This window comes from Musca vetustissima, unplaced genomic scaffold (genome assembly GCF_032173495.1).
Source record: "Musca vetustissima isolate MV318-11 ecotype Yass unplaced genomic scaffold, APGP_CSIRO_Mvet_v1 utg1319, whole genome shotgun sequence".
Taxonomy (NCBI): Eukaryota; Metazoa; Arthropoda; class Insecta; order Diptera; family Muscidae; genus Musca; species Musca vetustissima.
In genome coordinates this window covers 520,628-544,459 of record NW_026884577.1, presented here as the reverse complement: position 1 = coordinate 544,459, position 23,832 = coordinate 520,628, and the positions used below count along the sequence as shown (strand labels likewise).

Below are 23,832 nucleotides of genomic sequence, written 5' to 3'. Positions count from 1 at the left end.
ATAACAAATTTTAGAAAATTCTGAAAAGATAATAGAAATTAATTAATTAAAATTTTAAGGGTGTTTACAAATTTGTTTACCATTTTTCAATTGTTGCTTTATTGTTTCTATTTGAAATGAGGTCTTGCTATTGCTGCTGCCTTTGGCGTCATCATCACTTTTATACTCTCCGATCTCGACTTAGCGGATGAAGCCAAAATGTGGGAATAAATATTGCAAAGTATTTGGTGACACACAGGAAATCGTAGAGATATTCTATCAATGAATTATGTTTAACAGTTGCTTGCGGATTTTTTTAAAGCTTGCGGATTTTTTTAAATGTTTTTGGCATTGATTATTATACCCTACACAACAATGTCGTCAGGGTATTATAGCTTTGTGCAGCCCCAAGAGTTTGTAACGCCGCGAAATATTGGTCATATCTCGACTAGCTAAGTCGATCTAGACATGTGTGTCAGTCCGTTTTAATTTGTAAACACGATACAGGCCACAGTTATGATCCAATCTTCACGAAATTTTGCATGTAGGATTGGTTCTGGCCAATGAAGACCCCTATTGGTAAAGATCGGTTAATATTTAGGGGATGAAATGGACCATGACATCGACATAATGGGTCGAACATTGAGAGCGGTAACAGCCACTTTTAAACAAATTGAGAAGGGTCTGGGTCTGGCAGTAAACGGCGAGAATACCAAGCTGATGGTATCAACGCACAAGACGTCCAGTAGACTCGGGCCAACTGTGGAACTTGAGAACTACAGCTTTGAGGTAGTCAAAGATTTTATATACCTTGGTACCGCCATAAACAAAATGGATGACATCAGTTTTGAAATTCGCAGAGGCATAGTGATGGCCAACCGATGCTATTATGGTCTGAGCAAACAACTCAAAAGCAAGGCCACCTCCCGCCAGAACAAACTCACACTCTACAAGACGCTGATACTACCCGTGCTGTTATACGGAAGCATGGGTACTTACGTAAGCAGATGAGGCAGCTCTTGGAGTGTTTGAGAGAAAAATTCTTCGAAATATATATGGGCCGATTTGCGTTGACGGTGAATATCGCCGTCGAATGAACCATGAGTTGTACCAACTATTATCGGACATCGGCATTGTTAGACGTATTGAGCTGCAGCGACTACGTTGGCTAGGTCATGTTGTGAGAATGGTTGAAGATGCCCCAGCCTCAGAAGGCATACAAAAGCGAACCAGCTAATGGTTCACGCAGAAGGGGAAGGCCAAGAATACGTTGGAAAGATCAAGTCGAAGAAAACATCACCGAAAATGGTCTTTCAAATTGGAAAAACTGGGCAAAAGACCGACGTGCCTGGAAATCTTTTCTAAACTCGGCTTATGGAACGAAAGTTCTGTCACAAGCCAGCAAAGTAAAGTAATTAAGTAATAGACCAAAAACTTTATTTTTGTCTGATTTTCTGGTGCCTCCAGAGGCCGCAATTATGGCCCAAACATCGCGATTTTTTACATGGAGAATGGGATCGGGCCAAAGAATCAGCATGCCTGTTTTGATAAAGATCGCTCAATATTTACCGAGTCAAATGACCCCCGACTTTTGTGTGAAAAATTACAGATTTTACCCCTGAAGGATATAGACCCGAGAAGTTGATAGTATATCCAAGGGAAGTGGTTGACCTTTAAATTGATACCAATTATGTTGTCGTATGTACTCGAATGTGGGAGTTACACTTAAATATTTACAGGTGCTTACGTATTCATATAGTATCTAGTAATCTATTACCACACTAGAGGGTTGAAATATAGCGCTGATCGCTTTGAAAAATTCCACGAGGTTCCAGTTATGGTCAAGGACAACGCCTATAATTTTCTGTGATGATCAGATAATAATTTTGGGATGAATTGGACCGAAAAATTATTTTTTCGATTAGATCTATAGGGCACAATTATAAGCCGAACATGGACAAGTAGAAAGACTGTACTAAATATTAGTAATATTCGGAAAAATATGTCAATGTACACATTGCTACACATTCCCATAACTTTCTACATAGACCAATCCTATACCCTAACAGTAACCCTATTTCCAAATTTCAGGACTCCAGCTGTATTGGTTCACCCAAAATTTAAATTGTACAAAATTTAGTACACATTAGTACGAACTTCCTACACTCCAACAGTGATTCTATTATCAAACTTCAAGATTCCAGCTTTATCGGTTCACCCAAATCCAAACTTTCTACATAGCTCAATACTACATACCAACACAGACCGTAACTCCAAAATTCAAATTGTACCAAATTTAGTACAATTTAGTACCCATAAGCATGAATTTCCAGAACTACACCCCAACCCCAATCCTACACTCTAATAGTAACCTTATTTCCAGCTCAATTGGTTCATTTAAAAGTTAAATTGTACCAAATTTAGTACACATTAGTACGAATTTCCATTTATGATTTTTTCAACTACTGCATCAATAGATGATGCTGCGGTCGCTAAATTGCCAGGTCGTTAAGGAAATTTAAATCGGTATATATCTATATTAATAAAAGAGTAAGTAAATGGGTCGATTATACAGCCATAACATTGAAGAAACGGGGTGTGAACCATTTTAACAGATCACCCTTTATTATAAAAAAAAATCAATGATTTGAAAGGGTTGTTTGTTTGTAGGACTATTCATCGTTAAATTATAGCCCGAACACGAACTATATGTAAACTGTGTTAAAAACAGTGTTTCCAAAAATATAATAGCTAAAAGATCACCCTTTATAAACGAAAAATTATGGAATGGCAATGTGTAATAAAACTTCAGAATTTCCTCTAACCATATCTGAAAACTTTATAAAAATCGGTTTAGTAGTTGCCGAGATATTTGTATTTCAATTCAAGGATGGTTCAAAATACACATCCTGCTCGATTCTGGTCGCCTATTACCTGAAAATGAAAAACCACACAAAAATTGATCTTTTAAAAAAGGCAAAAATTTGTTTTCTGTTGTATTGAAATTATAGCATACTTGTAGGGGCAAAGGGCAGTTCGAGGTGCAATTTCTTGTTGCTTGATATGTAGGTGTGATTGTATGCCATTTATGCACTTTATGCTGCAATGTAAAATATATTTACTTACACATATACACACTGCAGCCGGTATGAAGAAAAAATTTAAATTTTTGCAAGATCGATTTTTGTGGTGTTTTTCATTTTTTGGTAATAGGCGCCCAGCATCGGACAGAAAGTATATTTCGGAACAGAGTAGAATTGAAATTCGAATAACTCCGGAAATACTTAACCGATTTTTATGAATTTTGCACCAAGGGCATTATCATATTTATTACACCTATAAAGGTGATTTTTTTAACTATTATCTTTTTGGCAACACTGTTTTTAATAGTTTTCACAAATCTCGTGTTTTGTTCTTCTGTCATACCTCTTCAGTTTGGTCCAAAATTTAATGATGAATCGTCATACAAACGATCAACGCTTTCAAATTATTGAATTTTAGCAACTAAAATGTGTACTTTGTTAAGAAAGTTCATTGGGCGTTTCTTCAATTTTATGGCTATATAATCGATCCATTGAAGCAATGATTTTTTTACGCCATTTCATATAGATATATACCGATTTCAATTTTCTTTACTACCATACAATTTGGCGAACGAAGCGCCATATATTGATGCCGTAACTGGAAATTTCATAAATGTAGAATTTAATGTCCTGGTTTTTGTCTCATAACTTTGGAACTACTGGAGGTATTGTAATAAAATTGATGCCATATGAAAGGTAAGAAGTCTGACTATTTCGTGGCCTACTCAAATACAATTTGCCGATTCTATGTCCTTTTATTTGGGTTAATAATAGAGCTAGTTACAGGCAATGAAATGTATTTCTAAAGCAAAATATTTTGCTGTTACCGATCATTCCTTTCAATAGATGGCGTTCATGTAGGGTCTTGTATGGTGATGGGCAACGTCTTACGTTTTACAGACACCAATAGATGGCGCGGACGATGGGTTTATAAAAATTTGCATACCTTATATCATTTTGATATAACTTTTTTCGTATTGCAGACATTAAAATAAAAGTGGTGTCATGTGGAAGGTATAACGCACCAGAAGGAAGGAACCGATATTCAAGAAAGGAAGAAATATTATAATTTAGCCTCTCTGAAATTTGTACTAAATCTAGTGCCGTTTAGTACTTTTCGTGCACAAAAAAATACGAATTTCCAAAGATGTCTCTATAGCTCCATCTTCAATAGTAATCATAGTTCCAAATTTCAAAATTCAGGCTCTATCCTTTCAAGCAAAATCCAAATTTTACAAAATTTAGTACCCTATAGTAGCAATATGTACGAATTTCCTAAACTACCTCAATTCTACACTCTAACAGTAATTTGTTGACATAAATTCAACTTGCATTAAATTTAGTACCATTTAGTATTTTCGTACACATAAGTACGATTTTTCAAAAATGTATGAATAAAATTCACGTTTGTGGTTGTTCCTCAAAATCCAAACCTTTCATGGTTTAATTCACACCTTTCGACTCTAGTGGTCCCTAAAATAAATATATGAAAACCAGCAAGGAAAGTAGTAAAGTCGGACTGGGCCGACTATATAATACCCTTCACCACTTTATGTATATTGTACATATGTATCCTAACAATTCCATGTCAATGTTCCCTTGAAGGAACGAACACCTTTCTGCAACCTATGTTAAATTTAATTTAAATCGGGCAGATTTAGACTCATTTGCGAAAGATATATGGGGACTTTACCTTAAATCGGACGGAAATATATATGTGAGCTACCTAAATCTGACCCGATTTTCTCGAAACTTAACACACATCATTCTAGGCTTAATTCAGTACGATATGCCAAAATACATAGGGACTTTGGTGAACCAATTACATAAAATCGGACGAAAATATATATGTGAGCTATATCTAAATCTGACCCGATTTTCTCGAAACTTAACACACATCATTCTGGACCTAATTATTTATTATAATTATATGCCAAATTTCGTGCAAATCCTATGATATATGGGGGCTTTGGTGCCCCATTTACCTTAAATCGGACGATAATATATATGTGAGCTATATCTAAATATGTCCCGATTTTCTCTAAACTTAACACACATCATTCTGCGCTTATAGGGACTTTGGTGAACATAAAATCGGACGAAAATATATATGGGAGCTATATCTATAGCTGCACCGATTTTCTCGAAACTTAACACACATCATTCTAGGCTTAATTCACTACGATATGCCAAATTTCATGCAAATCGAAAGATTTATAGGGACTTTTGTACACTATTTACATAAAATCGGACGAAAATATATATGGGAGCTATATTTATAGCTGAACCGATTTTCACGAAACTTAGCACACATCATTCTCGACTCAATTCAGTACGCTATGCCAAATTTCGTTCAATTCAATAGATATAAAGGGACTTTGGTGCCTATATCGGACGAAAATATATATGGAAGCTATATATAAATCTGAACCGATTTTCACCAATTTCAATAGGGTTCGTCCTTGGACCAAATAAGTGACATGTACCAAATTTCATCAAAAATCAAAAATGCGACCTGTACTTTGTTTACAATTTAACATCTACAGACGGACGGACGGACATGCATAAATCGACTCAGAAAGTGATTCTATGCATATTCTCAAAGGGAACCATGTGTCTATCTCGTTTCCTTTTGCCTGTTACAAATATATGCACAAAGGCATAATACCCTGTACCCCTTAAAATAGTATTTTTGAAATAAATAGATTTTTAGAAATACGTTTAAGAATGCTTTGTGTATGGATCGATAATACATATAACAAACCTATCTGAAATAAAAACATTTTTATATAAAATACATTTAATTTTTGTTTTTTATTTCTTTTTTGTAAATATAACCTTAGCGAATAAAATTAAAAATTATATATATTTAATTTTCTCTTCAGTAGGAATAGTATATTTAATGTTATCATTTTGTATATGCGCATATATGCATATACGCCCAAGTAAGAATGTGTGTGTAAGTGTATGTAATAGTTTCAATTTATCTGTATGTATGCGTAAATTGTGTTCTCAATATTTAATATTATACCAATTAGATATTTTTTTTCGTCTCTTTCTAAGCTACAAGAAAATTGGCAATATTTGTTTTCAATTTGTCTGTTCTTGTTTGGTTGTGGATAAAGATCATCATTAAATTAATTAGATTAACATTTGCAAAGAGTTAACTCAGTAATTTTAGTTGATATAGGATTTAAATTTATTATTATTGTTGTTGTTAATTTATTATTATCAGTAAACTTGCATGGGTTTTATGTTTTGCTTGTAGGAAATAAATTACGATAATATTTGCTTGTTGTTTTAAACGCGATACCAAACATAAAATTAAAATATATTAGTTTTTAGTATTTTTTTCTTGTTTTTGTTGTTGTATAATTTAGTCAGACTAACAACAAAACCACATTCACATAGTGTTCCATAATAGTAATTATAATAATAATAATATTAATAATAATAAATATAATATATTGTTTTGTATAAAAAATTAAAGTTTTATATTAAATACCATAAATATAAATGTCTGTGTTTTGGAGTATAAATTAAATTACATTAGAAAAAAATTAAAAATAATAAATAAAAAAAGTTATTATGTCTTTTGCTTGTTTTTAAATAATACTTGTAGGAATCTTGAGGAGTAGAAACAGAAGAAAAAAATACAGAAATAATAACAAACAAAATAGTAGTCCAACTATTTTCACAGTTTTGAAAACAAAAAGTTATGCAAGAAAAAAAATTTCTAATTTTCTTATAGAAAATTATTGGAATATATAAATACAAGGGGAAAAAATAAATATCAATATATTTAGACTCGTCCTGTCAAATTTTGGGCGGTTGTGTTTGGCAAAAGCCCCCATCACTGAGTTCATTTGTTGTTGTTGCTATTTATCACACCCATCAATCGTTTGTGGCCGATTTACCCAATAATGGTACCGTCAAATCCACCATATTTGGATAGACCAAATATTTGTTCACAGCCTCACACAATTTACCCTCAATGACATTGGTGACAATCGACCAGTCCACCGATTTATCACCCACAGTGGGTCGTGCGGTTAGCCAAAGACGTGGTGGAGCACGAAATCTAAAGTAAATGGAAAAAAATATTTAATACTAATATTAAAATTTAATTTAATTTTAAAAACTTACGCTAGCCATATTCTATCGGAAGGCGGTGGTGGCATATTTATTGTAACTCGCGATACCAAACCATGCAAATCGATACCCAAGGTAATGGTGGTACTCATGTTCTCCATGGCTCGCTGAACGTATGACAATTCCGTGGCATATTGGAAAAAATTGGAAGTAGCTATGCGATCGACAAATTTGAATATACGTCTAGCATTGCCAGGATTTGTGGAGCTGTAAAGAGATAGAAAATTTATATTTAGAAAATGTATTTTGAAGGTGTTATGTCCTTAAGAGTTTTTTTTTCAATGCTATGACACCTATGGCTAGCGTTTGAAAAGAAAAAAATATTTTTAAAAAATATACGCATATGGCTGGCCCTAGAAAAAATAGTTTTGAACCAGTAAGGAAATAAATAAAGTTGGGCCGACTATATGACACCCTTCACCATTTTGGGTATATTGTACATACGTATCCTTACAATACATGTCAATGTTCCCTCGAAGGAACACATTCATGTCTTTCTGCAACCTATGATAAATTTAATTTCATTCGGAAAGATTTAGAGTCGTCTGCGTACCATGGGACAAAATTTGTGGAAAACGATTTATAGCAAAATTGACACACAGTATTCGGTACGCCGCACTGTTAAAAATTTAATTTCAATCAGACATCCGTTCGAAATACATATGGAATCTATGGCAGCACATGTGCCAACTTCAACAAAACGCAATAACACCATTGAATTTCGTGTTAATCGAACAAATATTAGGAGTTTGGTGAATCAAATATATATGTATATGTGGGAGCTATATCGAAATCTGAACCGATTATATATATGAGAGCTATATATAAATCTGAACCAATTTTCATGAACCTTAGCACATATCACTCTAGATTTCGTTCAGTACGCTATGCCAAATTTCGTGCAAATCGAAGGTTATATAGGGACTTTGGTGCACCATTTACCTTAAATCGGACGAAAATATATATGGGAGCTATATCTAAATCTGAACCGATTTTCGGGAAACTCACCACTCATCATCCTGGACTCAATTCATTACGCTATGCCAAATTTCGTGCAAATCGAAAGATATATAGGGACTTTAGTGTACTATTTACCTAAAATCGGGCGAAACTATATATGGGAGCTACATCTAAATCTGAACCGATTTTAACGAAATTTAACACACATCATTCTAGACTTAGTTCAGTACGCTATTTCAAAATTCGCACCATTTACCTAAAATCGGGAGAAACTATATATGAGAGCTATATTTAAATCTTAACCGATTTTCACGAAACTTCGCACACGTCATTCTAGATTTAATTCAGTACGCTATGTCAAATTTTGTGCAAATCAAATGATTTTCAGAGGCTTTGGTGCACCATTTACCGTAAATCGGCCAAAACTATATATGGGAGCTATATCTAAATCTGAACCGATTTCCACGAAACTGAGCACACGTCTTTCTAGTCTTTATTCGGTACACTATACCAAATTTCGTGTGAATCGAATGATATATAGTGACTTTGGTGCACCATTTATATTAAATCGGACGAAAATATATATGGGAGCTATATCTAAATCTGAACCGATTTTTCCCAATTTCAATAGGGTTCGTCCTTGGGTCGAATAAGTGACCTATGCCAAATTTCATTCAATTCGGACTATAAATGCGACCTGTACTTTTTTTACAATTTAACATGGACAGACAGACAGACGGACGGACATGCATAAATCGACTCAGAATGTGATTCTATGCATATTCTCAAAAGGAACCATGGGTCTATCTCGATTCCTTTTGCCTGTTACAAACATATGCACAAAGACATAATACCCTGTACCACAGTGTGGTGAAGGGTACAAAAATATATTAGCCTTTGAAAAAATATATATATATATATATATATATATTTTTTTTTTTTTTTTTTTGAAAAATATAAAAAAACACACGTCTATGGCTAGCTTTTGAAAAAGTATTTTAAAAAAACACGCTAGCATTTGAAAAAAAATTTAGAAAATCCAAGTCAATGCAAACCTTTAAAAAAATACTTCTTTCTCAATGGAATTATTGTTTGTGTTGTGGTTTTACTCACCCTTCATTTACGCTATTCGGATTATCACCCAATGAACCGGATATGGAACCTTCAGATTCAGTACTTGAACTACCAGTACTTTCAGCATCACTATCATAAATTGCGCTACCCGTTGGCAAAGGTATATCTAGAGGTAAGACATCATCAGTGGGATCACGTGTTGTTCCGCCACCACCACCACCAGCAGCTGTAGCAGAAGTAGTGACACCACTTGTTCCAGCCAAATCATTATTCAATAATGTTGAATATTGTGGTGAATTAGACATTTGTGCATAATTTGAATCACCGCCCATATAATTACTGCTACGTGCTGGTCGTTTCAGACGTAACAAATTGAGTTTTGTGGTTACCGTTATCTGGCACAACCCCTCATAGGTAACATCCATATCTAACCACAGGCCACGTTCATCGAGCAGCGGCTGGGAGACACGATGCAGTAGTGGAGGTTTATCCCCCAAATCGATGTTTTTGATAATGACATCTTCCATAAAACTGGGTAACTGAAAAAGGGAGGGAACAATTTTAATTATTTTTCTAAAAATAAATTCTAGTTTTTTTCTTACCTTTATGGAATTCAATTTCTTTTGTAAAATGTCCTGCAACTTCTCCAACATTGGTTCATTTTGCAATGAACTAAAGAGTAAACGTCCCACCAAGACATTTGCCCAGACCACACTACCAGAGGGACCCAAAAACAGGGATTGATCAATACCCTTCCATAATTCATTTTCATGGCGCACGGTACGTTTATGCTGAAAATATTGGAAAATAATTGTGGAATAGTTAGTTGGATAGTTAGTTTATGTTTAAAATGTTGAATGAATTTAATACAACAAAATGATACATAAAAATAAAAAGAGAAACAAAAACAAAACATACACTTCTTTTATCACTCGATGCATGAATGACAGTTCCTTTGTAAACGGGAATACGTGATTGTCTACAAGCATTCTAAATGAAAATTAAAAAAAAAAAAAAATAAAAATAAATAAATAAAAATGAAAAATATCGAATATAAATAAAAAAATATAACAAAAAATTATATAAATTAAAAAAATTTACTTTATATATTCCAACCAGGTTTCCAAATTCACATATAAAGCAAATCCAAATATAATTAAATAAAATTCCTGCCAAGGACCAAGACTAAATACAACTCAAATCAAATAAATATTCTTGAAATAAATTATTCTTTTAAAATATATTCTGAAATAAAATCCAAGCCGAAGAGGGATATTCAAAACTATTCTTAAATAAATTCCAAGCCTTTGACTCCTTAAATAATATTCTTAAATAAATCCCGCTGATATTCCCAAAAACGTTAAGTAAAATCCATGACTCTCCTCCAAGATTATTCTTAAATAAAATCAATTTCCATCGGTCCTCCAAAACAATATTCTTAAATAAAATCCACGGCTGAAGACCCTTCCACAAATATTCTTAAATAAAATCAACTGATTTTCACAAAAATCTTAACTGAAAACCATGACTCTCCTCCAGGAATATTCTGAAATAAAAATCAATTCTCATCTGTCCTCCAAAAAAATATTCTTTAATAAAATCCTCGCCTAAAGACCCTTCCAAAAATATTCATTAATAAAATCCAATGTTCTCCCAAGAACTCTTAATCCACGACTCTATTCAAAAACTATTTTAAAATAAAGTTTTATACCTAACGGTCCTCCAAATAATATTCATAAATAAAATCCACCACTAAAGACCCAAATTCTAAATGAAAAATATTCTTAAATAAAAACTATACTCATCGGTCTTACAAAAAATATAGTTAAAGAAAATCCACACCAGAAACCATTCTAAAAATATTATGAAATTCTTAAATAGAATCCACGCCAGAAACCATTCTAAAAACATTATGAAATTCTTAAATAGAATCCACGACAGAAACCATTCTAAAAACATTATGAAATTCTTAAATAGAATCCACGACAGAAACCATTCTAAAAACATTATGAAATTCTTAAATAGAATCCACGCCTTATGAAATTCTTAAATAGAATCCACGCCTTAGGAAATTCTTAAATAGAATCCGCGCCTTATGAAATTCTTAAATAGAATCCACGCCCTATGAAATTCTTAAATAGAATCCACGCCTTATGAAATTCTTAAATAGAATCCACGCCTTATGAAATTTTTAAATATAATCCACGCCTTATGAAATTCTTAAATAGAATCCACGCCTTATGAAATTCTTAAATAGAATCCACGCCTTATGAAATTCTTAAATAGAATCCACGCCTTATGAAATTCTTAAATAGAATCCACGCCTTATGAAATTCTTAAATAGAATCCACGCCTTATGAAATTCTTAAATAGAATCCACGCCTTATGAAATTCTTAAATAGAATCCACGCCTTAGGAACTTCTTATATAGAATCCACGCCTTAGGAAGTTCTTAAATAAAATCCACGCCTTATGAAATTCTTAAATAGAATCCACACCAGAAACCATTCTAAAAATATTATGAAGTTCTTATATAGAATCCACGCCTTAGGAAGTTCTTAAATAAAATCCACGCCTTATGAAATTCTTAAATAGAATCCACACCAGAAACCATTCTTAAATAGAATCCACTTCTTATATAGAATACACGCCTTAGGAATTTCTTAAATAGAATCCACGCCTTAGGAAATTCTTAAATAGAATCCACGCCTTAGGAAATTCTTAAATAAAATCCACGCCTTAAGAAATTCTTAAAAATATTCTTAAATAAAACCCCCGCCTAAAGATAATTTCAAAAATATTCTTAAACATAATCAAAGCCTACAGACTCTTTTAAAAAATGTTCTTTAAGTAAATCCGCGCCTACAGAACATTCCGAAATTATTCTCAAATAAAAGGCTGGTCTACAGACTATTCCTAAAATATAAATTACAAAAATATTCTTAAATAAAATCCAAGACTATGGACAATTCCAAAAATATGCTTAAAAAATAAAATCCAAACCTACACCATATTTTTTTATATTATATTCATAATGTCAAAAAATATACAAATAATGATTTGTAACGAAAGGCTTAAGATATTGAAATGTTGATGCAATGTTCTGTAGATTACTAAAAAAACACATTATTATATTCCACACTTACCTGATATAACGACATAAATTTAATATAATCAGCATCATTACGGGCCGCACCCGAAGTCATTAGCAGGCCCTCTATACTATCCGAATCATCTGCCGTTACATCAACGAAATCATCTTCATTTTCAACGGGTTCATCCTTTTCGGGGGCCTAAAATAGGAAAATACAAAATAAATTGGTTAACAATTTCAAAAAAAAATTCCAAAACAAATTTCCAAATAACAAAAAAAGGCATGCGCACATCAAAATTGTCATCAATATTGAAAGTGATAGCTGATGATTGCTGTGACTCTTGTACGGTAAATTTCGCCGTCGCAATTGTTGTTGTTGAGTTCTCTCTAGGCTGTAAATTGTGATTGATATATTAATTTGAATACATGTATTGGAAATGTGTAACAAAATGTAACATAAATTAAACAGATATCAACAAGAGAGGGCGAGATAGGAAGAGACAAACAAAAAAGAAAAAAAAAAAAACAAACATTTATAAACACAGCTATTTACATCGACACACAAAACATTTTAACAAATAACTTTTTGAAAAATAAAATATAATTGAATTTTGTTTTCTATAAACCTTGGGATTGATTAGCATTTGGGCAGCCCTGGTGGCAGCTGCCTGTAAACCTTTGTCATCAACTAGCTTTACATTACTTAAATGTAAGTCCTGATCGTTGACATCGCCATTGCTGGCACACACGAAACGTCGATACCTGTTAAAAAAGAAGAAAATGGAAATTTGAAACCATTAGATCGACATCAAAAATATATGTTATTCTCTATTTACCAATCCTCTTTCTCTCTGGCTCCACGTGCAAATAATAATATGCGTACTTCATCACCACAGGGCACAGTAATTGCATTTAAATCCTCATCGGGATTTACGTCATCTTGTAATTTTTGTAACTACAAAAAAAAAATTAAAACCTTTTTTTCAAAATTGTTTACTTCATAATGTTGTTCTACTTACATCAGCATTCATTATTGTTGCTCCAAAATCGATCTCTGCCTCGGTCTTGGCACTTTCCATTTGCGTCTGCTTGGGATCCACAATTTCCTTAGTTTCTGGCTTTTCCGCCTTAACACGATGTCGACTAAATCGTCGATGTTTAGTAACTATGGGTTTTGTGACCTCGCCATTGGTACTATTTTTAGCTTCTTTATAAGGTTTCACTATCAATTGTATGGGATATTTACGATTGAAATGCCTGCACGAGAGAAGGGGGAGGAATATAAGATATTTATATAAATAGAAAAGTGTATATCAGTCTTATATGGTATGAAGGCCTTCTGAGATTGAAGATTATTAAAAACCTTAGGATTTTTAATTAAGAATAATTTTGGAAAGCCTCTAGTCTGGATTTTATCTATGACAATTTTTATAGCCACGCATTTTAATCAATTATATTTTTGTAAGCATTCATAGGGATGGAGTTTTTAAAGAATGTTTTTAGTTGTTGTTGTTATAGCAGTTATTATGTATGTATGTGTTTTTTTTTAATCTGGTTCAATTTCTAACTCCAAGTTCAAATGGTCGGTGACCTGTATGGGTTCGGTCCATAGAGAAGATGGAGTTAGTGGGCAGTTGAATAGGTGTGGCGTGTCATGTGGACTGCACTGTATCATCAATTCGCACCCAATGTGAATTGAGACGACTATACCATCCTGATCACAGTTGTGCCAGCACCACTCTCGTTTGTCGCGGTAGCTGCTGCTATCGATGACGGGTGAACTCCGAGGGTTGTATTCACTCTGTATTCTTGAATTGCTTCTTCAACTGCGGTGAATACGATTCAACCCTGCTTGATAAGCCTGCTGATCTAGAGGCTCTCTTTTATACCTCTTGACCTCTCTCTCTCTAGATCATGAAGATCCCTTTTGACGGTGGGTTAGGATGACTGCTTCTGCAGCACCTAAGCAGATATTTCATCGACAACATCCTGTTGTGTTGACGCACAGGAAGGATCTTCGTCTTCTCATGTAAGTGGTCTATCGTAGTCATTAGGAGACACCCTATTGCAGTCCTCGAGGCAGCATTTTGGCAGGATTGAATATTTTTCCATTGTGTAGCACTTACGTTGGCGGACCACACTGGAGCCACATAGTTTACCACAGACCGGCCTATTGCTTTGTAGGTTGTCATCAAGGTTTCTTTATCAGCTCCCCAAGTACGGCCGGCTAGTGACTTGAGAACCTTGTTCATGCTCCTGACCTTATCGCAAATAGCTGTGGGATGCGCGGACAACTTGTAAAGGCTATCGAATGGGACCCCTAGAACCTTGGGGTAACTTGTGGTCGGAATTATGGACAAATCGACTTGCATATTCAAGGGTAGCCTCATCTCCGCTGTCCATGTGGTAAACAGTGTGGCCCTTGACTTTGTGGTGGATATTTTCATATTCCGCGCGTGGAAAAACACTGCTAAATCAACGAGATATGCATTCAACCAATCGCATATGTCATCAATTTTGGGCCCCGACGCCATGAAAGTGCAATCATCCGCTTACGTTATGATCTCAACACCGTCAGGTGGGCGTGGTTCTATTCTATTTCACAATATTTTTTAAAGCCTCAATTTTATTAAAGAATATTTTTAAGGCATGGATTTTATAACAGAATATTTTTAGAAGGCCTCCAGGCTTGAATTTTATTAACTATTTTTGGTGGGAACAATAGGTGAGGTTTTATTTCAGAATATTTTTATAAGAACCTATAGGCGTGGTTTTTCTTTAGGAATACATTGGAAGGACTAAAAGGCGTTGGTCCTTTTTGAAAGACCCTATAAGACCTGGATTTCAGTATACCCTACACAACTATGTTGTCAGGGTATTATAGCTTTGTGCAGCCCCAAAAGTTTGCAACGCCACGAAATATTGATCCTAGACCCACCTTTAAGTATACCGATCGTCATATCTCGACTAGCTGAGTCGATCTAGACATGTGTGTCCGTCCGTCCGTCTGTCCATTATAATTTGTAAACACGATACAGGGTTCTGGTCAATGAGGACCCCTATTGTTTTTGTAAAAAGTTCGGCTAATATATAGAGGATGAACTGGACCAAATACTAAATTTTTGTCGGTTTTTCTGGTCGCTCCAGATGCCGCAGTTATGGTCCGAACATCGTGAAATTTTGCATGGAGAAGGGGATCGGGCCAAAGAATAAGCATGACTGTTTTGATAAAGATCGCTCAATATTTAGCGGGTCAAATGGACACTGACTTTTGTGTGAAAAATTACAACGTTTTTATTCTGAGGCGTATATACTTGATTCTGAAGGACATATATCCGAGAAATTGGTAGTATATCCAAGAGGAGTTGTTGGCTTTCAAATTTATGTCAATTATATGGCTGTATGTACTCTGATGTGGGAGTTATATGTAATTAGGTAAAGATGACTATGTGCATAGTATTACTATTACTCCATTAGAGGACGAAAATGTTGCGCTGATCGCTTTGAAATTGTACATAAAGTTCCAATTATGGTCAAGGACGAAGGCTATAGTTTTCGGTGAAATTGAGATTTCATTCAGGGGGTGCAATGAACCGAAAACTTTAATTTTGGCAGATTTTCAAGTCGCTCCAGAGGCAATTATTATATGCAGAACATCACATATGTTACAGGGTGAAGGGGATCTGACCAAATAATTAATTTTATCTAAAAAAACTGCAGAAGAAAGAAACATATTCTGTAGATGGAAAGCCTCCAACATGACTTTTATAAATATCTTCAAGAGGTCTTATAAAATACCACTGTCTTTCAGTATAATACATATAGAAGAACTTCAATTTATGAAATACATATATCTTCTATATGTAGGAAGATCTGAAATTCTTATTTTCTACATATAGAAGAATTTACATATTATATCTATAGAATCTTTCATGACTGAAACTTTTTTACAGATATCTTATAAGAATAAGCGCTTATTGATATATGTCGCCTACCTTTTCCTGGCTAAACCGATGGGCAACAGTTCAATGCGACAACCCAATAAATTATAACTACGGTGGGTTGTAAATATAATCGATTTACGATCTATGGGTGGTTCATTCCACATTGCACGCTTGGGTATGCGAGCATTGGTATTGGAGATATGTAAAATGGAACCTGAAACAACAACAAAAACGGGAGTAAATAAAAAAACCATGTTTGAAGTTATAACAAAAAACTCACCCTCCAATTTGATATAGACCGGGCGAGTCATAGATATGTGAAAAGTATTTGGATCATAGCTGTCCACTTCGTTCATCCAACCCTGGAAAAAATATTATTTTTTTTAATTTCTTTATAAAACAAAACAAGAAGTAATTGCCAACCTACCCCATATGACTTCACCGTTTTAAATTCCTCCACGGCCGGCACTTCACATATTGACATTTTACTATAATCGGGTACTTGGAATTTACGCTTTTCCGGTTTGATACTAATCGTAAAATATTCTATAACATTTTGTATAAATTGCCAAATAGCCTCAATGATACTAATACTAAGAATGCATGCCAGTACACCGCGTATAAAATCGTGAATGGGCAAGATGAGTATTAAGATTAAACCGAATATGGAAACCAAAGGTAGCGATTTAGCCCGATCAACAATTAATGTCATGGAATGGCGTAAATTTGAACTATGACTATTCGTGCTGGCGTTGGGGCCATTTGTTTGGGAATTCGTTGCCGTTGCCGAGCCTGTTGTTGCTGGTGAGTCATGGGAAGTTACATTGGTAATGGTGGCCGGATGTTCATAGACGACTTTAACCTCATGACCAGCTGTTGTTGTCGATGATGATGGAGTTCCCGTTGTGGTTTGAGATAGGGGTAAATCTAATTCATCACGTTTTGAATGTTTATCTTTGGAGGATGGGGTATTCTCATCGTTGTTATGTGTGGCCACTGGTGGTATCATATCTTCCAACATTTCAACACCGGATTCGATTTCAACGTCCTTTTTGGTTTTTTCACCCTCCATAATGGATTTGGAGGATGATTTCTTTGATGGTTTGCCGCTAACTACAACTGGTACAGCGGCAGCCATTTCCCCGCTGGCCACAGTGGCAGCCAATGCTGAGACTGGGGAAATATTTGTTGGTGAAGCCTGTTCAGCTGGATCGACACCTTTATTGCGACGACGCCTTAGGAAATTGCCCCTTAGGGATGTTGAGGATGAAGAGGAACCAGTACTACGACTTGGGCTGGTATCCTTTTTCACCGAGCCCCTTATGGCTGTGGGTGGTACCGTCGCTGTGCTCAATGTTGATGTCTTTTTCGCCTGATGAGCTTCATGTTTGGCTTTCACTTTCGATTTGAGATGGGCAAAACCACGTCGCAACCGAGAATGTTCTGAATCTCCTTCGAGTAGGATTTCATTTTCAAAATCTGTATCTGAATCTTCTAGTTTACTGGAACGTTTTTGTTTAGTGCTACCACCACTGCTGCGTCGATCATGTTCCATGGAGAGATCTTCACTAATGGAAGTTTTGGTTTCTTGATCCGAATCGAATTCAATTGCTGGCGTTTGTTGTTGATCACCAGCTGGGGGAGGAGAGAGAGAGATGGAATTATTTTTTTAGTTTATTTTGGAATTTTGAGCTTACCTTTAATAACCACTGTGGGATAGACTGGTGGAGTCATGGTTGTCGTTGTAAAATTACTACCCTTGGATGATTTAATGTCTTCAATTGTTTGCGATACCTTGCCTTTAATCATTTTCCATGTGCCCATAGACGTGGCATCACTTCCCGACAAAGCTTGTATTAGATTGGGACCAACCGATGTGGGTGAGACACCTTCGATGCTGCCAGATCTGGAAAAAGAATGTGATAAGAAGGGGGATTTTAGAAAAAAAAATTGCAATGAGGAAAAAATTTAATTAAACACAAATAATCCGATCCTAAGAGGCTGTTTTAAAAAATATAAAAAAAAATTAAATACAAGCCCCGAAAGTCGGGAGGTTTTTTATTTTTTTAGCTTGGAGACTTTGGGTGGTTCTGAAAATATTTTTTAAAGATCCACACTTTGAAGGTAACAAAAATTATTTAAAAAAATCCACTTTGTGTTTAGATGTCCTATTAGTTCCAGAAGTCAGATAAAAAGTTATATAAATAAGACATTTTCTCCAGAGAACCCATACAAGGTCGCATGGCTTCCGAAGTTTGGTAGAAGGTTTTCTAGCTTCACGAGTTTTTTTCCATCTCTAGAAGACCAGTAAAAGGTCTTCTATATTTGATAGATCCTTATGACTTTTATTTCAGAATATTTTTGGAAGAGCTCCTTAAGGTCTGGATTATATTTCAGAATATTTTTGGAAGAGCTCCTTAAGCTGTGAATTTTATTTAAAAACCAGTAAGGAAAGTAGTAAAGTCGGACCGGGCCGACTATATGATACCCTTCACCACTTTGGGTGTATTCAACAGATGAATCCTAACAGACGTCGCATTTTTAAAGGACCGGTAAAATGAAATTGGAATCTGAACCGATTTCAGAAAACTTAACACACATAATTTTAGACCTAATTTATTACGCTGTGCCAAATTTCGGGCAAAGATATTAAGGGACTTTGGTACACCAGATATTAAGGGACTTTGGTGTACACATTAAATCAGATATATCTAAAGGAAACTTGACACACATAATTCCACACTTAATTCAATACGCTGTGCCAAATTTCGTGCAAAGATATTAAGGGACTTTGGTACACCAGATATTAAGGGACTTTGGTGCACCATTTACATTAAATCGGCCGAAAATATATATGGGAGCTATATCTAAATCTGAACCGATTTTCAGGAAACTTAACACACATAATTCTATACCTAATTCATTACGCTGTGCCAAATTCCGTGCAAATCGAAAGATATATAGGGACTTTGGTGCACCATTTACATTAAATCGGACAAAAATATATATAGGAGCTATATCTAAATCTGAACCGATTTTCAGGAAACTTGACACACATAATTTCACACTTAATTCAATACGCTGTGCCAATTTTCGTGCAAATCGAAAGATATGAAGTCACTTTGGTCCACCATTTACATAAAATCGGACGAAGCTATATATGGGAGCTATATGTAAATCTGGACCAATTTTCAAGAAATTTAGCACACTTCATTCTATACCTAATTCATTACGCTGTGCCAAATTTAGTGCAAATCGAGAGATATATTGGGACTTTGGTGCATGATTTACATTAAATCGGGCGAAAATATATATGGGAGCCATATCTAAATCTGAACCGATTTTTCCACCGTCCTTGGGCCAAATAAGTGACCTATACCAAATTTCATCCAAATTGGATCATAAATGCGACCTGTACTTTGTTCACAAAAATACATGAACGGACGGACATGCGTAAATCGACTCAGAAAGTGATTATATGCATATTCTCGAAAGGAACCATGTGTCTATCTCGTCTCGTTTTGCCTGTTACAAACATATACACAAAGACATAATACCCTGTACCACAGTGTGGTGAAGGGTATAAAAATCCAAGTTCTGTTGACCGTGGATTTCATTGCAGAATACTTTTGAAGAGACCTATAGTTGGGGATTTTATCCAGAAATATTTTTATCAGTACCATATAGGCCTCGATTTTATTTCAGAAAAAATCGACAATTATTTTAAGAATATTGTTAGGAAACTCTTCTATGATGTAAATTTCATTTTAGATTTTTTTGTTTGGATTTTTTTGAACTGTATTTTGGGGTTGTGTCTGTGTTACTTCCCTCCCTTTCCATTATTTACAACTGCACAGTGGTTTTTTTATTCAGAAAAAATGTATTTATTAAGTGAATATTTTTCTTAGTGTTTTTTTTTTCATTTTTTTTAATAGAGTTTATATATAATCGTATTTTTTAATTAGTTTCTTTTTCATCGTTTTTTTTATATATATATTTTTTGAATGCACCAAAAGTTTACAATTTTATAATTTTTTATTTTTATTAAATATATATTTTTTTGTTTTAATTTTAGCTTTTTAAAAATTATTAACTCTTCACTATATATAGTCGTAAAGTCAAAGAAGATTTCCGTTTTTTTTTTGCAAATAGAAATATAGAGAAGAATATTGTATGTAAAATCGAAAATTTTCAGATTATGGTAGAGCGGAATATAAGAGAGAGTTTGTTTGGTAGGTTTCAAAATGGTTTCAACTATGGTTATGAGTGTTATAGTAGTTGGTATATATATATTATTTAAATTTCAATTTTTTATTGATTATTTCTTCTTTCTATTATTGTTATAAATATTGATATATTTTTGTTTGGGGGGAGTTTTTTTCTTGTTGTGAAAAATATAAATTTTATTTATTTAATTTATTTTTATTGTTGTTTTGAATTTTAATTTTAATATTTTTCAGTTTGTCTATTTTTTTATTTTGTGGATTTTTTTATATTTGTTGGCAAATCAATAAATGAAAATTGATTTTGTCTTTTATGCCATCTTTGCAGATAAATATTTGCATGTATTTATGTATGTTTTTTTATTTGTTGTTTTTTAGTTCATAAAATAAGGTGTTGTTTTTTTTTAATTTTTGTTAATGATATAATTTAATATTTCATTTAATTTTTAGTTTATAAAATAATGTATTTTTAAATTTCTGTTAATACTATTTTTTATTATTTTTCTTAAAATACATTGCTATTTATTGGATATATTCCTCAATTTAGAAAAAAATAGATATAAATTAAATTAAAAAAAATCATTTATAAATATTAAGTGAAAATAAAAATAATATTTATATATATGTTATTAAAAAAATATATACAATTTTTTTCTTATAAAAAATAGAAATAGAAAAACATACATACGCGTATAAAAGATATATATATATATATATATATATACTTAAAATAATATTTTAAAATACCTTAAAATGAAAAAAAAATATATTTTAATGTTCCCCTATAAAAAAAACTCCATATGAAAAATATTATTATTTTTTATATAATTTTTATATAAATTTATTTTCTATTTTTCTAATTATTCTGCTTAAAATATTTATATTTTAATTTGAAATTTTGTTTAAATATTTTGCTAAAGGAATCATTTTGTAAGGGTATTTCATTTTAATTAATTTCTAATTTTCCTTAATTTTTATTATATTATTTTTTTAATATTTGTTTTTAATTTTTGTTTGTGTTGTTTTTTCTAATGGAAGGATGTGTTTGATTTCTTTTTTTTTATTTTTGCGAATTATGTTTAACTTAAAATTAAGTGATTTTTTTATTAAAAATATATATATTTTTTCATATATAAATAAAATCGATTTTAGGTACTATATGAAGAATTTTTAATTAATTTGTGATTTTGTTAATTGTCTACTCTATAAAAAGAAAAGGACACACAAAACATTTTTATTAGAAGTCTTTAGAAGGATATTAAAAAAAAAATAAGAAAATTGGTATGAAATATGAAGAAGAAATTCTTCGTCTTGAAAATTTTCTAATTCTATAATAATTATAATATCTAATTTTTATAAACATATTTTTATTTTGTAAGAATAGAGAAAAAATAAAAAACAGTGAGCGGAGCAGAATAGTCGGACGCGGCCGACCATACGATACCCTACACAACTACCACGGAACTCTATCTTTCCGAGCCTGGGTAATATTTCGTGATAGTTGCACCCTCTTGCCCGATTAGGGGTCAACAACACCTCTTCCTTACACTGACATATTTTACGAACATTACCAATATTCAATACAGCCCTTCTAATTACTTGTCCGTGGGTTGTGTTGTGATGTTCGGCTTATAACCACCTGTAAATATTTATGTGTAACTCCCACATCCCACGACAATATATTTGGTATCGATTTAAAGGTCAAGCACTCCTCTTCGATATACTATCAACTTCTCAGCTCTATGTCCTTCAGGAGGAAATATATACGGTATAGAATACAAATTTTGTCATTTTTCACAAAAAAGTGTCCATTTGGCCCATTAAATATTTGCCGATCTTTATCAAAAACATGCATGCTTATTCTTTGACCTTATCCCCTTCTCCATGTAAAATTTCACGATGATCGGACCATAACTGCGGCCTCTGGAGCGACCAGAAAAACCGATAAAAATAAAGTTTTTGGTCCATTTCATCCCCTAAATATAACAATAGGGGTCTTCATTGACCGGAACCTAACCTATATGCAAAATTTCGTGAAGATTGGTCTATAACTGTGGCCTGTATCGTGCTTACAAATTATAATGGACGGACGGACGGACATACATGTCTAGATCGATTCAGCTAGTCGAGATATACGGTATATACGGTATACTTAAAGACCAATATTTCGCGACGTTACAAACTCTTGGAGCTACACAAAGCTATAATACCCTGACAACATAGTTGTGTAAGGTATAAAAATAGAAAAAAGATTTTTATTTAGTATTTATACCCTACACAACTATGTTGTCAGGGTATTATAGCTTTGTGCAGCCCCAATAGTTTGTAACGCCGCGAAATATTGGTCCTAGACCCACCTTTAAGTATACCGATCGTCATATCTCAACTAGCTGAGTCGATCTAGACATGTGTGTCCGTCCGTCTGTCTATTATAATTTGTAAACACGATACAGGCCACAGTTATGGACCAATCTTCACGAAATTTTGCATGAAGGATGGGTTCTGGCCAATGAAGACCCCTATTGTTTTTGGTGAAGATCGGTTAATATTTAGGAGATGAAATGGACCAAATACTAAATTTTTGTCGGTTTTTTGGTCGCTCCAGAGGCCGCAATTATGGCCCGAACATCGTGAAATTTTACATGGAGTAGGGGATCGGGCCAAAGAATTAGCATGCCTGTTTTGATAAAGATAGGCCAATATTTAGCGGGTCAAATGGACCCTGATTTTTGTGTGAAAAATTACAAAATTTGTATTCTATGGCGTATGTATTAACTCCCGAAGGACATAGACCCGAGAAGTATATTCAAGTGCAGTGGTTGACCTTTAAATTGATACCAATTATATGGTCGTATGTACTTGGATGTGGGAGTTACACTTAAATATTTGCAGGTTCTTACGTATTCAGATATTATTTAGTAACCCATTATCACACTAGAGGGCGGAAATATAGCTCAGATCGCTTTGAAATTTTCCATGAGGATCCACGTATGGATCCATGAGGATCCACGTATGGTCGCTGATGATCAGATAATAATTTTGGGATGAACTGGACTGAGAACTTAATTTTTTGTATTATTTCGAGTCGATCTATAGGCCACAATTAAAAGCCTAACATCGCAAGACAACCCACGGTGAAGGGAATATGGTCAAGAAACTAGAAGGGTTGTTCTGAATATTAGTAATATTGGTTTACCTGTAATCGGTCAAGAGTGTGGAAATATATCGAAGTATTGCCCATGCTCAGAATATAGAACCACAGAAAGTTAGATTTTCGTGGAAGTTGTGTAGGGTATCATATGGTCGGCCCCGTCTGACTATAC

At 33.7% G+C, this 23,832-nt stretch overlaps 1 protein-coding gene across 1 annotated transcript in view; it reads right to left on the bottom strand.

The window, feature by feature from the left end:
• Positions 1 to 6,955: 6,955 nt before the first annotated feature.
• Positions 6,956 to 23,832, bottom strand: part of LOC133331557 (uncharacterized) — a 74,772-nt gene continuing 57,895 nt past the window's right edge. Inside the window, exons 4-17 of the mRNA XM_061539941.1 lie at positions 17,984 to 18,192; positions 16,714 to 17,921; positions 16,567 to 16,648; positions 16,338 to 16,500; positions 13,362 to 13,599; positions 13,179 to 13,297; positions 12,969 to 13,104; positions 12,395 to 12,541; positions 10,167 to 10,238; positions 9,851 to 10,039; positions 9,496 to 9,787; positions 9,288 to 9,414; positions 7,209 to 7,421; positions 6,956 to 7,143 (exon numbers count right to left, since the gene is read on the bottom strand). Of these exons, the coding sequence (XP_061395925.1) occupies positions 6,957 to 7,143; positions 7,209 to 7,421; positions 9,288 to 9,414; positions 9,496 to 9,787; positions 9,851 to 10,039; positions 10,167 to 10,238; positions 12,395 to 12,541; positions 12,969 to 13,104; positions 13,179 to 13,297; positions 13,362 to 13,599; positions 16,338 to 16,500; positions 16,567 to 16,648; positions 16,714 to 17,921; positions 17,984 to 18,192 (3,382 nt within the window). The 3' untranslated portion in view covers position 6,956. The remainder of the gene's footprint in view (positions 7,144 to 7,208; positions 7,422 to 9,287; positions 9,415 to 9,495; positions 9,788 to 9,850; positions 10,040 to 10,166; positions 10,239 to 12,394; positions 12,542 to 12,968; positions 13,105 to 13,178; positions 13,298 to 13,361; positions 13,600 to 16,337; positions 16,501 to 16,566; positions 16,649 to 16,713; positions 17,922 to 17,983; positions 18,193 to 23,832) is intronic.